The sequence below is a fragment of the Agelaius tricolor genome, unplaced genomic scaffold (genome assembly GCF_023055355.1).
Source record: "Agelaius tricolor isolate 1412-34295 unplaced genomic scaffold, bAgeTri1.0.p SCAF_4, whole genome shotgun sequence".
In the NCBI taxonomy this organism is placed as follows: domain Eukaryota; kingdom Metazoa; phylum Chordata; class Aves; order Passeriformes; family Icteridae; genus Agelaius; species Agelaius tricolor.
In genome coordinates, this window is record NW_027269264.1 from 46,261,789 (window position 1) to 46,275,016 (window position 13,228).

The 13,228-nt window shown below is 36.2% G+C and overlaps 1 protein-coding gene across 1 annotated transcript in view; it reads left to right on the forward strand.

Annotated features, from left to right (window-relative positions):
- CPLANE1 (ciliogenesis and planar polarity effector complex subunit 1) overlaps positions 1-13,228 on the forward strand; it is a 59,385-nt gene that overhangs the window by 23,504 nt on the left and 22,653 nt on the right. The window contains exons 21-32 of the mRNA XM_071425522.1: positions 46-155; positions 1,214-1,375; positions 1,528-1,636; positions 1,995-2,301; positions 2,735-3,668; positions 4,834-4,997; positions 5,994-6,127; positions 6,688-6,770; positions 7,606-7,674; positions 9,860-9,942; positions 10,807-10,875; positions 12,889-13,078. Coding sequence (XP_071281623.1) covers positions 46-155; positions 1,214-1,375; positions 1,528-1,636; positions 1,995-2,301; positions 2,735-3,668; positions 4,834-4,997; positions 5,994-6,127; positions 6,688-6,770; positions 7,606-7,674; positions 9,860-9,942; positions 10,807-10,875; positions 12,889-13,078 — 2,414 coding nt within the window. The remainder of the gene's footprint in view (positions 1-45; positions 156-1,213; positions 1,376-1,527; positions 1,637-1,994; positions 2,302-2,734; positions 3,669-4,833; positions 4,998-5,993; positions 6,128-6,687; positions 6,771-7,605; positions 7,675-9,859; positions 9,943-10,806; positions 10,876-12,888; positions 13,079-13,228) is intronic.

The window sequence follows — 13,228 nt, forward strand, 5'->3', positions numbered from 1 at the left end:
ACTTATTTAAATAGAATCGCATCATACTGCATTTTTGTGTTGTAGGTTGGTTCAGAGAGTTCTGTGCATTGTGTTGGATGTTTCATGTTCGTGAAAAATTATCTGACAGCTGTAGGCGGTACCAAACTGCAAGGGAAAATATTAACAATATCAAGGTAATTGTATTACTAATATAGTAGAGATACATCTTAATTGCATGAAGCTATGAGAAGAATTCTGAAGATATGCTGTATATTTCTGTGAGAACTTCTATTTACTTAACAGAACAAAATGAGCACAGTGTTTGCAATGTGAATTATGTATTTGATGCTATGTAGCAGTGTGCTGTGCCTGTGATCTCCATCTTCCTGACAATATTTCTGTTAGGCTTTTGCTTGGTATTTGAGTCGGAAGAGCTGCCAGGAAAGCAATAGCTTCTACACTTGTTAACCTAAGAATTTACTTTCTGGCTTGTTTTTTTGCCTATTTGGTCAAGGTATTTTGAGAATTTATTGAATAATACATACTTAGTACACCAAAAATCGGGTTTATGGTGTGTTAAATATACATGGTTGTCAGAAAGAGTAATGAAAAAAATTAAAATTTGATCATGTTTTCTCTACTTATACCTTCTCAATTGATGTCAGAGGTCCAGGAAGAAAAAGAAAAAACTACTAACGTATTTGTCATGTATTCTGTAACAAGTCCAAGGTTTTTCTTCACCAGAAAAACCCAAGTTTCAGATAAACAGGATGGCTCTGTTTCAAATGGTGGATTACTCTGATTTTTCTGTACTTTGTCTGACAGTGACAGATGAGATAGAAAATACTATTCAAAATAAACCAATCCATCTTAAAAGCCTCTTGCAAGGCTTAATTATCTTGCTAATAAGAAAGAATTTATGATCACCTGAAGTCAAAGTAGAATAGCTTACTTCACAGTTTAGGCAAATCCTAAGGTTTTACTTGTGACAGTAAACAAACTCTTCAGCTGTGTGCTAATGGAATTATTTCCTAAGCTGATTTTAAAAAGCCCTTTTTTTCCTCTCTCTCTTATTTTTTTAATGTACATTATGATCAATTACAATGTTGATCTGTTTCCTGCCCTCATATACTGCTCTGCTTGCAGACAAGTTAGAGATTTTTATTTTTAAGAAGCATTACTATTTGAAATGTATGAATCATTTTGCTGAAATACATTGTTCATAGTAATTAATTTCTGGTAATTTTTTTAGGATCCGAATAAGAATGGATATGATGCCTACACAGTTGAGCATTGTCTGAATGCAGTGGAGTGGGCTTGTCGAATGCTTCCTTTCTGCAGATTCATGAATGTTGAAGAATTAGTTCAGGATGTAATTTTAAGTCTGCTTGGAGAATTGCCACCAGTAAAAAAGGTAGAAGACCTTAAAACTAGAATAAAAGCTTATAAAGATTATCACAAATATTTCCCCTCCTTGGAAAACCTACTAGTTAGATTTTCTCATGGTGTAAGGTACATGTGATAAGACGATAGCTACTGGAAAAGATGCTTTCGTTTTTTGTGTAGGTGGCAGAGATTTTTGTAAAAGCATTTCCTAATCCTGAAGATGTAAGAGTTCCACTTAGAGATAAATATCATGGACTTCAGCAGCGGCTCAGACACAGTACTGTTAAAGGTAATGTTCATCATTCTTCTGGAAATTTTCAACAAGCTTTGTTTTTTATCCTAGTTATTAGCTTGTGACAGTAATTTTTGTCATACCCCATGCAAAACAATTATTGTCATTTTCAGCTGGAAAACTTTGAGTTTCATCACAAAGTCTGTGTTTTCTTTCTGATACATACGATTTCTATACCATTCACAGGGTATCATGGTTTTCAAAATGTTGATGTTTCTTCACTTTATCACAGTTTCTTGTTGAATTTATAAATGGCTCTAATTTATGATTTTAATTGAAATCTAATTCATGTCTCAATTTGAGACTAAATTAAAACTGAAAATTAAGACTAAAAACTTGGTTTTCTTTCTTTCAGAAGGTCCTGAAAGTGAAGAAATGATGTCTATTATACAAGCTGCTGAAGAAGAGAGGAAGAAGGCCTTGAGACGTGTAGTAAAGAACATAGGCCCTATTGAAGTTAATATTTGGGAGCCAGTAGAAGAGGCAGCATCAAATGATGAGGAGCATTGTTATGACAGATTCTCATTAGGCACTAGTCTAAGCACAAGCACTCTTACTGACGTTGGGAATCCTCAGGTATATAATGATGCAGACGCAGCAGACACACTTTCTGATGCTTTGTTTACTGAAGAAGCAAGACCTCAAACACCTTCATTCCCAAGGTATGACAAAATTGCAGCAGAAGGCTTTTGATTTAAATTGGGGGGGGGGGGGGGGGGGGGGGGAAGTTGTCTCCCACTGATCGAGTAATCTCTTGACCAAACAGGTTAATTGTCACTATGGATGATTTATCAAATGAAGAACTACAGATTTCCCAAATTGTAGAACTGCCAATGGTATATCAGTTAGTATGTGACTAATAAATTATTGAAGTGTAAATTACTATCAGCTATGTCTACATTCATATATGTTACTGCCTAGTTTCTGTCTATGGATTTTGAATTTGATTAACTTGCCACCTATACATTGTCCTAATGTAAATTTAGGGGTTTTGGCTGTTTTTAACTTCAGTGGAAGATAAAGAACTAATGTTGCATGTAATTATTTTTAAAATTGATTTGAGTATTAATGGTTCTTACATCTATTGTCTTACAGGGGAAGTGAGCTCCAACAACAAAGGGAAATAGGTAACAAAAATACCACACACAAGATAAAAGCTCCTAGCTGTAAAACAAAACATAAAGACAAAATGCGTTGGAGAGACAGGCTTAATCAACATAATTTGCCTGTAGTTGGTGCATGGGAATTTGAACGTGATGATGATGAGTATGTTAGATTTTTAGAACTCTTTTTGAGTTATGTCCTTGAGAGAGACCTGATAAAGTACAGTGACCTTGGAATTCCATTTCTCACTAGCTTTTCTGGGCTGCTTCGAGAGCATGAGTTGAACTCTCTCTTTTTTGATGTTCACACAACACTAAAACGTCGACAAAACAAAACTAGAAGTCAAAGTGTGTTTAGAGCAGGGTCCTGCTATACTGTCACCCTGGCATCCTGTGATCCTGGAAAAGTATCTGCCTATAATGAAAGCAAAAATATTTTGGAAAAACCAACAATTGTACAGACTGTTGGGCAGACAACAGAACCTTCTGTGTGTAACCTAAAAAAAGGACTTAAAGAAGGCTTATTTGGTTTAAAGTACAAATCGATATACAGAGCTGAGACTAACAACCAAGGAGTCAATGTTGCACAAGCAAGCCAGACTTTTCATAACCATACTTCCTCTACCCTGCAAACTCAGGCAATTCCTAAATACGTTTACAAAACTCTTGATGTAGTTGGTATTGTACCAGCAGAAGAAGTGCCTATAGATTTGATGGGCAAATTGAGCAATATTTCAAAATTGCTGGAGTGGATGATCAGATGGTCCGATAAAAGACTGTTCTGTGGATCCAATAAACAAGATTCCTTAGAAGAGACTATTCCAATGATACATCTGAAAACATCATCGGCAGCCATCCTTACATCTTTTTGGTTGTTAGAACAGTTATATGGAGACAGATCTCAAACAAGGAGCATAAAATGTAAGGTAAGAAAAAGGATGGGACAAGTGTTAGTGAAGTGTGTGAGTGAGTTATGCCAGTAGGGAAAAATCACATACGTGTTTTACCTTATAGTTCTGTTCTCAGTAAAACACAGAATATTGACTAATAGCCTTTCTTTTAAGAGTTGCTAGGAAAAGGGTAAAAATCCAGAAATACTGAAATTCTGTCAGGAGAAATACTTGAGTTGGAGATGAAAGTTCTATTTGGAAGTTCAAAATATAGGTAATTTATCCAGACACCACATTTTTTGCACAGATTCCTGTAAGTTTGACCACTGTGTCTAGTTTTAGACATCATCTTTGAAAAAACATACTTCTAGAGAGAGAACATGGCAAAGCAAGGCAAAGAATAAAGAAATAGTCCTCTTGCAAGACTTTAAGTTCATTTGTGTTTGAGGACAGTGCAGATACAGTCTGACTGGAGTATTTTAACTGGTTAAAGACCAGTGAAAAATGACTAGTACTGTTACAGAGGTTTGGAGTATATGTGTGGATAGGAAGGAGGAGATTTGCCAGAGAAATCTGATACATATTGCTTTAGTTTATACTTCAGAGACAACTGGATCACTTAGCTTCTTTAATTAAGAATACATAGAGTCAGAGAATACATGAAAGATTTTGAGGGAAGAAGGTTGGGGGATTTAGGTTGAGAAGGCTTTTCTCCAGTCTCAAAAGAGATTTTTTTCTTACTTTTGGTTTGTATTTTCTGTTTTTTTTGATAAGTATTTTATTTGCAACTTAGAAATCTTGTGCATGCATCTAACCACAAAGTTATGTATCTCTTTTTGCCTTTCATACTGTTTTCAGTGGAAATTTGAGAGTTCTATATTGTCTGGATGAGGCCAAATCTTACTGTTTATATTTATCTTGATTATACTGTCATGTAGTGTCTTTGACAACTCATACTCAGTTGACACTGAGAAACCTTTCTTATATTTCCTTTGGATAATTCAGAGGACCATTCTTCAGTTAATGCAAAAAGGGGAGAAACGCATGTTTCTGTAAATCTGTAAATCCAGGATTTCTTGGCTCTATAATAAAGAAAAGGATATGAATTAAGTATAATCATTCTATATGAAAGCATTGTAGTTTTTTTAAAAGCACCTGGTATTTTTTTTAACTAGTGAATTTCAATTATCATTATTAATAGCATCAGGAGGATCAACATCTGAAAGAAATTGCATCTCTATCAGAAGCCCAGTCTAGAACAGAGGAAGAAAGCAGTATGGATGAAGGCTCTTTCACAGTGGTCAATTCTCCTCTTGATGTCCAGATTGTACAAATTTATGATAATCTTTGTGAAAGAGATTTAAGGTAATTTTTTTTTAACCTAAGAACCCTAGTTGGTCATAATTCCTCTACTGAGCAGCATGAAGAGATCTACTGTAATATATGTATAATATACATATTTATATTTATGTATTATATACATGTTTAATTTTGTGCAAGAAGTCAAACTTGGGCATATTGGTTACAGCTGCATGAAGCAAATTAAATATTCTCCATCAGCACATGTACATAAGGTAGTTGTTGCATATTAAGTGAATTGTACATGGTTGTTTATAAGCTTAGTCATGTGGAAATAGAATCTAGATTTCCAATATAACAGGTGTCATGGCTTTCTCAAAGAATTCAGATAACTTCCCCTCTCTTCAGTGTAATTTTCTTTGATTTGAAATGAGTGGTTCACAATGTTAGTTTATTTTCTTCTGGATCTGTAATCTAGCTATGTTCATATGCGTGCATGTCAGAAAAAGAGATGGAAAAAGCAGTAAATATTTTTTTTGTTAATATCTTGCACTATCTTGAATATAAAGAATCCTTAACCTGAATTCCTCTGAGGCATTTCACCTTATATTGCAATAAGAAAAAAAATTGACCTCTCGTATTAGAATATATATAGAGAGTGAGTTATATAGATCTCTAGTATTCTGAAAATAATCTCAAGTATTTTGAGACATGATTGTATGTCTTGTCTGACCATTTCCTATTTTTTTCAATAAACAAAGTTCCTGTGAGGGAGATAAATGTAGCCTTTACCAGATGATTTTAAAGACATAGCACAATTTGTCTGGAAACACCTGTCTGAAAGAGTGTACCATTAATGGCACTAAAACATTACAGCTATGCAAAAAAAAAAATTAAGCTTGGTTTAAGTTGTAGTCAGAGAGAAAACCTAAATGAATATTGGTTTTATCACAAGTGTTTATTTTACAGTTAGGTACTAGCCTGCCGTATGAAAGGAACAGCATACTTGAAGTGAGCCAGATACTTACGTTGTTAATTATGTTTTCTAATCCCTATTACCAGAATGTCTACAAAGTCAAAATATTTTTATAAGAAGAAAATTAATCAGGGAAATAATTCTGTGCCTCATATAACTGAAGACCTGAATGAAGTGGAACCATTTGTTCAGCAAGAGTTGGATGTAACATCAGAACAAGGTTTGTTTTAATGGTATATCCTTTTATTATGGTCTGACATATAAAGCAGTAGGAGTTTTGCATGAATACGATTTTATGTTCCTCTGTTTATTTAGTCAAAAAATGCAAAGGTCTTCATAGTTGTATTGGAATTATTTTATCCAGTTTATATTATAACTAAATTATATAAAATTGTATTATCAAGACTTTCTGATCACTTTTTCGCTATGTCACTTTTTTCTATAGAGATAGAAGAATGTATGTTAACATGTTCTATTCTCTCATATACTTTTACTCTGGAAATATTCACACAAATGTGCAAAACACTTTGCAAATTTTAAGAGCTGAGTATGTATAAATTATCATATTTGTACACTTTACATAAGCTGGGGATTTTTTTACCGCTGTCTTTGGGTGCATGCATCAACACTAGTAAGAGCACAAATTTTGAATTTGCAGAAGCAACTCTGAACTCCACACTATGGAAAAAATGGATTAATATGACCTGCTGTCAGAAATCATGTAACAGTACTATAATCTATGTAGTTTTCTAATATAGAGTAATTGTGTTTATATTGTAGAATTCTTTGAGGAGCCATATGAAGCTTCAAAGAACTCCAATAGCTCTGTCAAGATCAGACCTGTAGAACATCAAAGAGAACAGGCAAGTTGCCCTACAATCATCAGAGATCATAGAAACATTTGGGTTTGGAAGGGATGTTAAAGATCATCTCATTCCAAACCCTCTGCCATTGGCAGGGACACCTTCCATTAGACCAGATTATCCAGGACCCCATCCAACCTGGTCTTGAACACTTCCATGGATGGGACACCCACAGCTTCTCTGGGTAATCTGTTCCAGTGCCTTATCTCCTCACAGTAAAGAATTATTTCCTAAAATGTAATCTAAACCCACCCTTTTTCAGTCTGAAGTAATTCCCCCCTCACCTGTTACTATTGTGCTCTTGTAAAAGGTCCATCTCCAATTTTCCTGTAGGCTCCTTTAGGTACTGAAAGACTGCTCTGAAGTCCCCCTAGAGCTTTCTGGTCTTTATGCTGAACAACCCCAACTCTGACAGCCTTTCCTCATGTGAAAGGTGTTCCAGGCCCCTGAACACCCTTTGTTCTGGACTTGCTTTAGCAGGTTTATGTCTTTTTATACTGGGGGACACAGAGCTGAACACAGTGCTCCAGTGAGTCTTCTGAGGACAGAATAGAGGGAGAATTGCCTCCATCAATATGCTAGCCATGCTGCTCTGCATGCAGTACAGGATATGTTTGATTTGGACAATCTCTCAATATTCCTCACCCTGTACTTGTTTTGATCCTCTGTAGGCTTCATTTTTGTGTTTGACTTTGTCCGAGAACTCCTTGTTCATCCATGCAAGCCTCCTGGCATTTTTGTCTAACTTCCTCTTCATTGGGATGCATCCCTCCTGAGGTTGGAGGAGGTGGTTCCTGAATATTAATCAGCTTTCTTGTGCCTCTCTTCTTTCCAGGGTGCAATCCCATGGGACTCTACCAAGCAGATCCCTGAAGAAGACAAAGACTGTTCTCCTGAAGTGAAGGTCAGTGAGCTTTCTGTGTGCCCTCCTCACTGCCCTGAGGAACTCAAACTTCACCATTTCCGGGCTGCTGGAACTAAAGCTGTCCTTGAACTTCGCATTGCCCATCAGCTCTTCCTTGTTGGTCAGAAGGAGGTTCACCATAGTACCTCTCCTCACTGCCTGTTCTGTCACATGTGGAAGGAAGTTATCATCAATGCCTTTCAGAACCTCCAGAATTGCTTCTGCCATGCTGTGTTGCCCCCTCAGCAGATACTGGGATGGTTGAAGTTCCCTGTGAGGACCAGGGTTTGCAAACATGAGGTTGTTCCTATCTGCATATAAAGGACCTCATCTGTTTCATCTTCCCTAGCTGGACAGCCTTTTATCAGAACTCCACTGTAATGCCACCTGTCCCTGCCCTCCCTGTAAACCTGAGCCATAAACTCTTGGTCAAATCCTCATCCATCCCTAGGCAGAGCTCCATGCACTGCAGCTAGTCACTGACATAGAGGGTAACACCCACTCCTCATCTCCTCTGCCTGTGCTTCCTAAAGAAGGAGCCTGCATACATCCATTCCAGCACTCCAGTCATCAGAGCCATCACACCACATCTGCAATGCCAGTAACATTGTACCTGGCAGACATACACATTTCCAACTTTTTTTTATTCCCTGTGCTAGATATGCTTGCATAGAGGCCCCCGATGAAGCTGAGTTACTGGCAGGAGTAGTTGTAATTCCTTTGTGCAGCTCTTCAGGTGCTCTGTTGGCAAGCAGCTCCTCTCCAGGCATCTCTTTCTGACTCCCTCAGAAAATTGCCCCTCCCCTGACAACTTTAGTTTAAAGGCCTCTTCCCCCTTTCCAAGACTATGACTGAAGGTGCTCTTCCCCTTCTCTGATCGATGAACTCCATCAGCCCTCAGCAGACCAGGCTCTCAAAGCAAGTCCCATGGCTGAAGAAGCCATAGCCCTGGCTGTGGCCCCAGTCCTGTAGCCATTTGTTGATTCACCAGATTCAAACTCTTTCAAACCCCTTCCTTTTGCCTGGGAGGATTGGCTGCACTCCAGAGCCCTCACTCCCTTCTCAACCTGCTCATGGATGTGTCACTGGTGCACATGTGAGACAACAGCAGCAGGTAACAGTGGGCTGTGCAGGCCTTGGTTGTCTCTCAGAGACATCCCTGACAGGAGCCCCAGGGAAGAAGTACTCCAAGAGAGTGTGTCAGGTTAGCAAATGGATGCCTTGTTACTTCTCAGAAGAGAGTTAACTCCTACTGCCACCCATCAACTTTCCTTAATTGTACTGGTTGTAACACAGAGAGCAGGTCTGGCTGCCTTACTCAGCTCCAGCATTTCTCCTGATGTGACAGGATATTATATGGAAACATCGAGTTGTTATGAATACTGTTTTCAAAGTATCCTGAATTCATCAATGTATTTGTGAACTTGAGGACTAAATTGTTTAGGGTTGGTGAATCTTTTTTCTTGCCTAATAATGAAATTACAATTAAAAGGTAGTAAAGTGAGATCTGCTCTGAGCACTTTTGAAAATGTGTGTATGCTTTCATATATTTATATGTAGTATATGTATACATAAAATTGAATTTTTTTTTTAAAAAATACATCAAAATGTTTATTTTGCTTCTGTCTGAAAACTCAGTCTGGATTTATAAATAAGCTTACTTTTTCCATGCATCATTTTTGGTCATAGGTATCTTTTCTTTGAAAGTGGCTAAGGGCAGGGCTGCTATGCTTTGTATTGTTGTCTCCAATTTTTTCAATACATTTTACTATAGTGAATCTATGGCATGTACAAGATCCTACATTTGTTTCATTTTCTTGTTTTATAGATAGTTTGTGTATATGCAATGGGATTGTTTCCAGATTTTCCTCTTTACTAGGGGGTCTGAGATTAGCAGAATATATATCCAGGGTACTACATGAATATGAATTTGGAACTAAAATCTTATAATAATGAGATTGTTTTAGGAAAGAAAGATTCTGAGGTAAATCATTATATCTCTTTGTTGCTGATCTGTAACCATCTTCTGATAAGTATGTAATTTTGATTATTTTTAGTCAGATTTTTGTAATTGGATATTTAATCAAAAATACATTTGTCATAGGCTAAAAAAACTTGTATTTTATTGAAGCAGGAGGGATAGAAAAAATTGCAAGTTTAGATCTTTTTATCTTTTTATATTTAGGAGGTTGCCATTTCAGCTGTAGATAGTGCTCAAGAAGATCCAAACGTGGAGGAAACAAAGGAAGAAAAGGCTAAGCAGAATATGTAAGTGACTTGATTTTTTAAAACTCTTTTAAATCTTTTAACTTTGCTTAAAAATCTAAAGCAGTTTTGTTAATGATTGTATCCAGTGATGTCTTGGGTTCCTGCTGTTGCTTATAGCAACAAAACCATAGTTTCAAGCAGTTTCAGTCATCTCCTATTTCATGTACAGGCATTTCACATATATGAAGGGCTGGGTTGATGAATCATTATTTTAGTCATGGTCTAATAAAACAAGCACAGTTTGTGAGAAGGTGTATTTTATCTAGGAGAAAGACAGTAACTGAAAAAATAGAAACTCTTATTACAATAGCATATAAATAAATGTCCCTATGTATACATAACATTTGTGAAAGACTTTAAAATGACTTTTAGAAAGACTTGAAATCCTCTACTTTTTAAAATTACATGGTTTTGTTTTAACTGAATGTAAGATGCCCCTCAAGAATTTATTATGGTATTGTTTTTTCTCTTCTAGAGATGCCGATTATAGTGATATTAACAGTATTAGTTAAATTGGATTTTCTCTTCCTTTGTCTACCAGAATCAACCTTTTCTTTGCCTGCTGTCTTGAATAGCTGGAACTTTTTCAGTGCTTTTGTTTGAGTCAGTTTCTGATTGCTAGGGGAGACAAAACATGAATGTCAATATTTGCCAGCTCAGATTGCAGTGTAATGCAGTAATTAAAGCAATGTAGATCTGTATAGCTTTTATCGAGTGACCTGCAGGTACTTTATCTCATACTAATTAAAATACTTTTTCAGGAGGTTATATGTATATTTATACACATACATGTATATAAAATGGAAACATACAGCATAACAAATTATTGTAGTATTTGCAATACTATTTTTTCTCCCTTTATAGTATGACTGAAGTTGTTAGTAGCACCGTTTCGTACTCATTTTCTATAAAACAAGATGCAGAAGTTCCTAGGTAAGATAAACCTATGCTATTTTATGTAATAAAACAATATTTGTGATTTGAAGTAATATTGATGTGTAGTTTTGACTATTTTGACTGCAAAATATTTGCAGGTAGAGTGTATTGTACCTACAAACTAAGTAGCTTTTTCTGGAACTTTTTTGTACTATAATCCTTGTGGATCATATACTCTCATGTGTTGTCTGGAATATCTCATGACTCAAATGTTGATTCAGAGCTACCAGATTTCAAGAGACATGATAGTTTTGTTTTCTGGGTCTGGACAGAATTCATTATATAATATTACTATGGAAGATACTTGATTATATAGAACACCTGAACAATTATATTTTTAACTTATATACATTTTAAGTAAAATTATTAAGATGCAGCTATCCTATGGCAACTAATAGATTTACATAAATATATGCAAAATAAAGACAATGTTGGAATTGGGAATAGGAGTCAGGAGTCAGTCTCAGGCTTTCAGTTCTGGAACAGTCCTATATGAGGCTTTTTTCAGTTTAGAGGAAAATATGAACTACACATACTTTTGGGCTCCATTTTTATGTGTATTTAATCTCTCTTACTTCTTGAGTTTCTCATGCCAACTCTTAAAAAAAAAATTTACTCAAACTTTTGGCATTTCAAGTCATGCTTGCACATTCTAATTGCCTTCCTAAAGATTTCATATGCCCCTTCACACATATTACATATCCAAAACTACTCATTATCCATTACTTTATGATCCTGTTCGTTCACATGCTTGGAGGCCATTCTGTACAATTGTAAGACATTCTCTAAGGGTTGCCTGTATCCATAGCAATGTCAGCATTTTTCTTAAACAGTGAAATGTCTTTTGGGTTGATTTCTGTTGGTGCAAGTAAAATCCTTCAGTTTCTTCATAGCTTAATGTAAATCCTAACCATCTCTTCTTCATGTAAGGAATCAACGTACTTAATACTCTTTACCAACTAAAAGATCTTATTATCACTGTGGGAAAATGTAAAGAAAATAATTTAAAATTGGAGTAACATGTACAATACATTACTCTGAAATCTCCTTACTTTTTAAGCCCAAATATCTAAAGGAACTTTGTAAACGGCTGAGCTCTCCCAGAGCTGTTTGGGTCCGATCTGGCTGTCTCTGGACCCTTGGCCCCTTGCAGCCTTTTCAAGGACAAAAGTAAAAGACACGAGGTGCTCTTCTCCTCTGGGCTAAAAAATTATTAAGAAGCGGTGTCCCAGGGGAGAAAGAGGGCAAATGTCTGATGGTGGGAGACTTTTAAACCTGGGGGAATGGGGGTCAGAGGAAGAGGACCACAGCCAATGGGATACAACTGAGGAAGGGGTGAGGAGAGGAGTAAACCTAGGACAAACCAATACCACGGGGGCTTTTGGGGGGAAAAGACCATGTGATCAGTGCAAATTACCAAACACCCAAAACAACAACTAAATAAACTATTTAGTGCAATACAACACCTCACCCTTTTCTGTTAAGAAAAATTAAAAGAAAAGCATCAGCCTATTCTGATACAGATTATGAATTCATCCACCACTCATGATTTGTCAGCTTGTCAGTTTGCTTGAACATTACTTTAAGTCAAAATGAATCTGCCTTCTTCCTTATTTCAACTAAAAATGTCCCTCTTCATTTTCCATCGGCTGTTTTTCTTTATGACTAACCAGGCCTTTTTTCTGTCTTTTTTGTCAAATCATTGTTTTCTGCCTGTATCTCTAGTGATAATAATATTTTAGATACACTTGTGGCTACAAAATCAGATAGAATTACATCTTTACAGCTGTTTTTCATTCAGTATTTTAAGAAGTGTTAGGAAATATGTCCTACATGCTCTCTGGTCAAGATCATGCACTCACTGTTAATTATTCAGTTGCTCCTACAAATTAATTATGTTTTTTAAATACACAGGTATCTTAAATTTTTTTCTGGATTGATTTAAGACAACCTTGTGTAGGTGTTTTGAACTCTGAATGTTTTTCATAGTTGGTTCTTTTCTTTCTTAAGTAGTGCAGACACTGTAAGTGATTCTCAACCTTCTGAGACTGCTGTGTCGACTATGTCAAGTCTTGCCTCCCATACTTCTGTTTTTGCAAAGAAGCAAGAAGTCAAGGAAGAAGTCCCTAGAGAAGAGAAAGCAAGCACATCAGAAACTGTCAGGCAGATGCTGCAAGATGAAATGTTTAAATTAGTTCAGGTGAGAGCATCTAATTATTTTTAGTAGTTTTCTTGGTACCGTGTTGTTTAAAAAATGGAAATAGTTACTGTTTTAAGGTCTTTCTGTGTGTGGTTGGTTCAGTGCTGGCTAAATGCCAGTGCACCCACTAGAATATACCTACTCATTTCC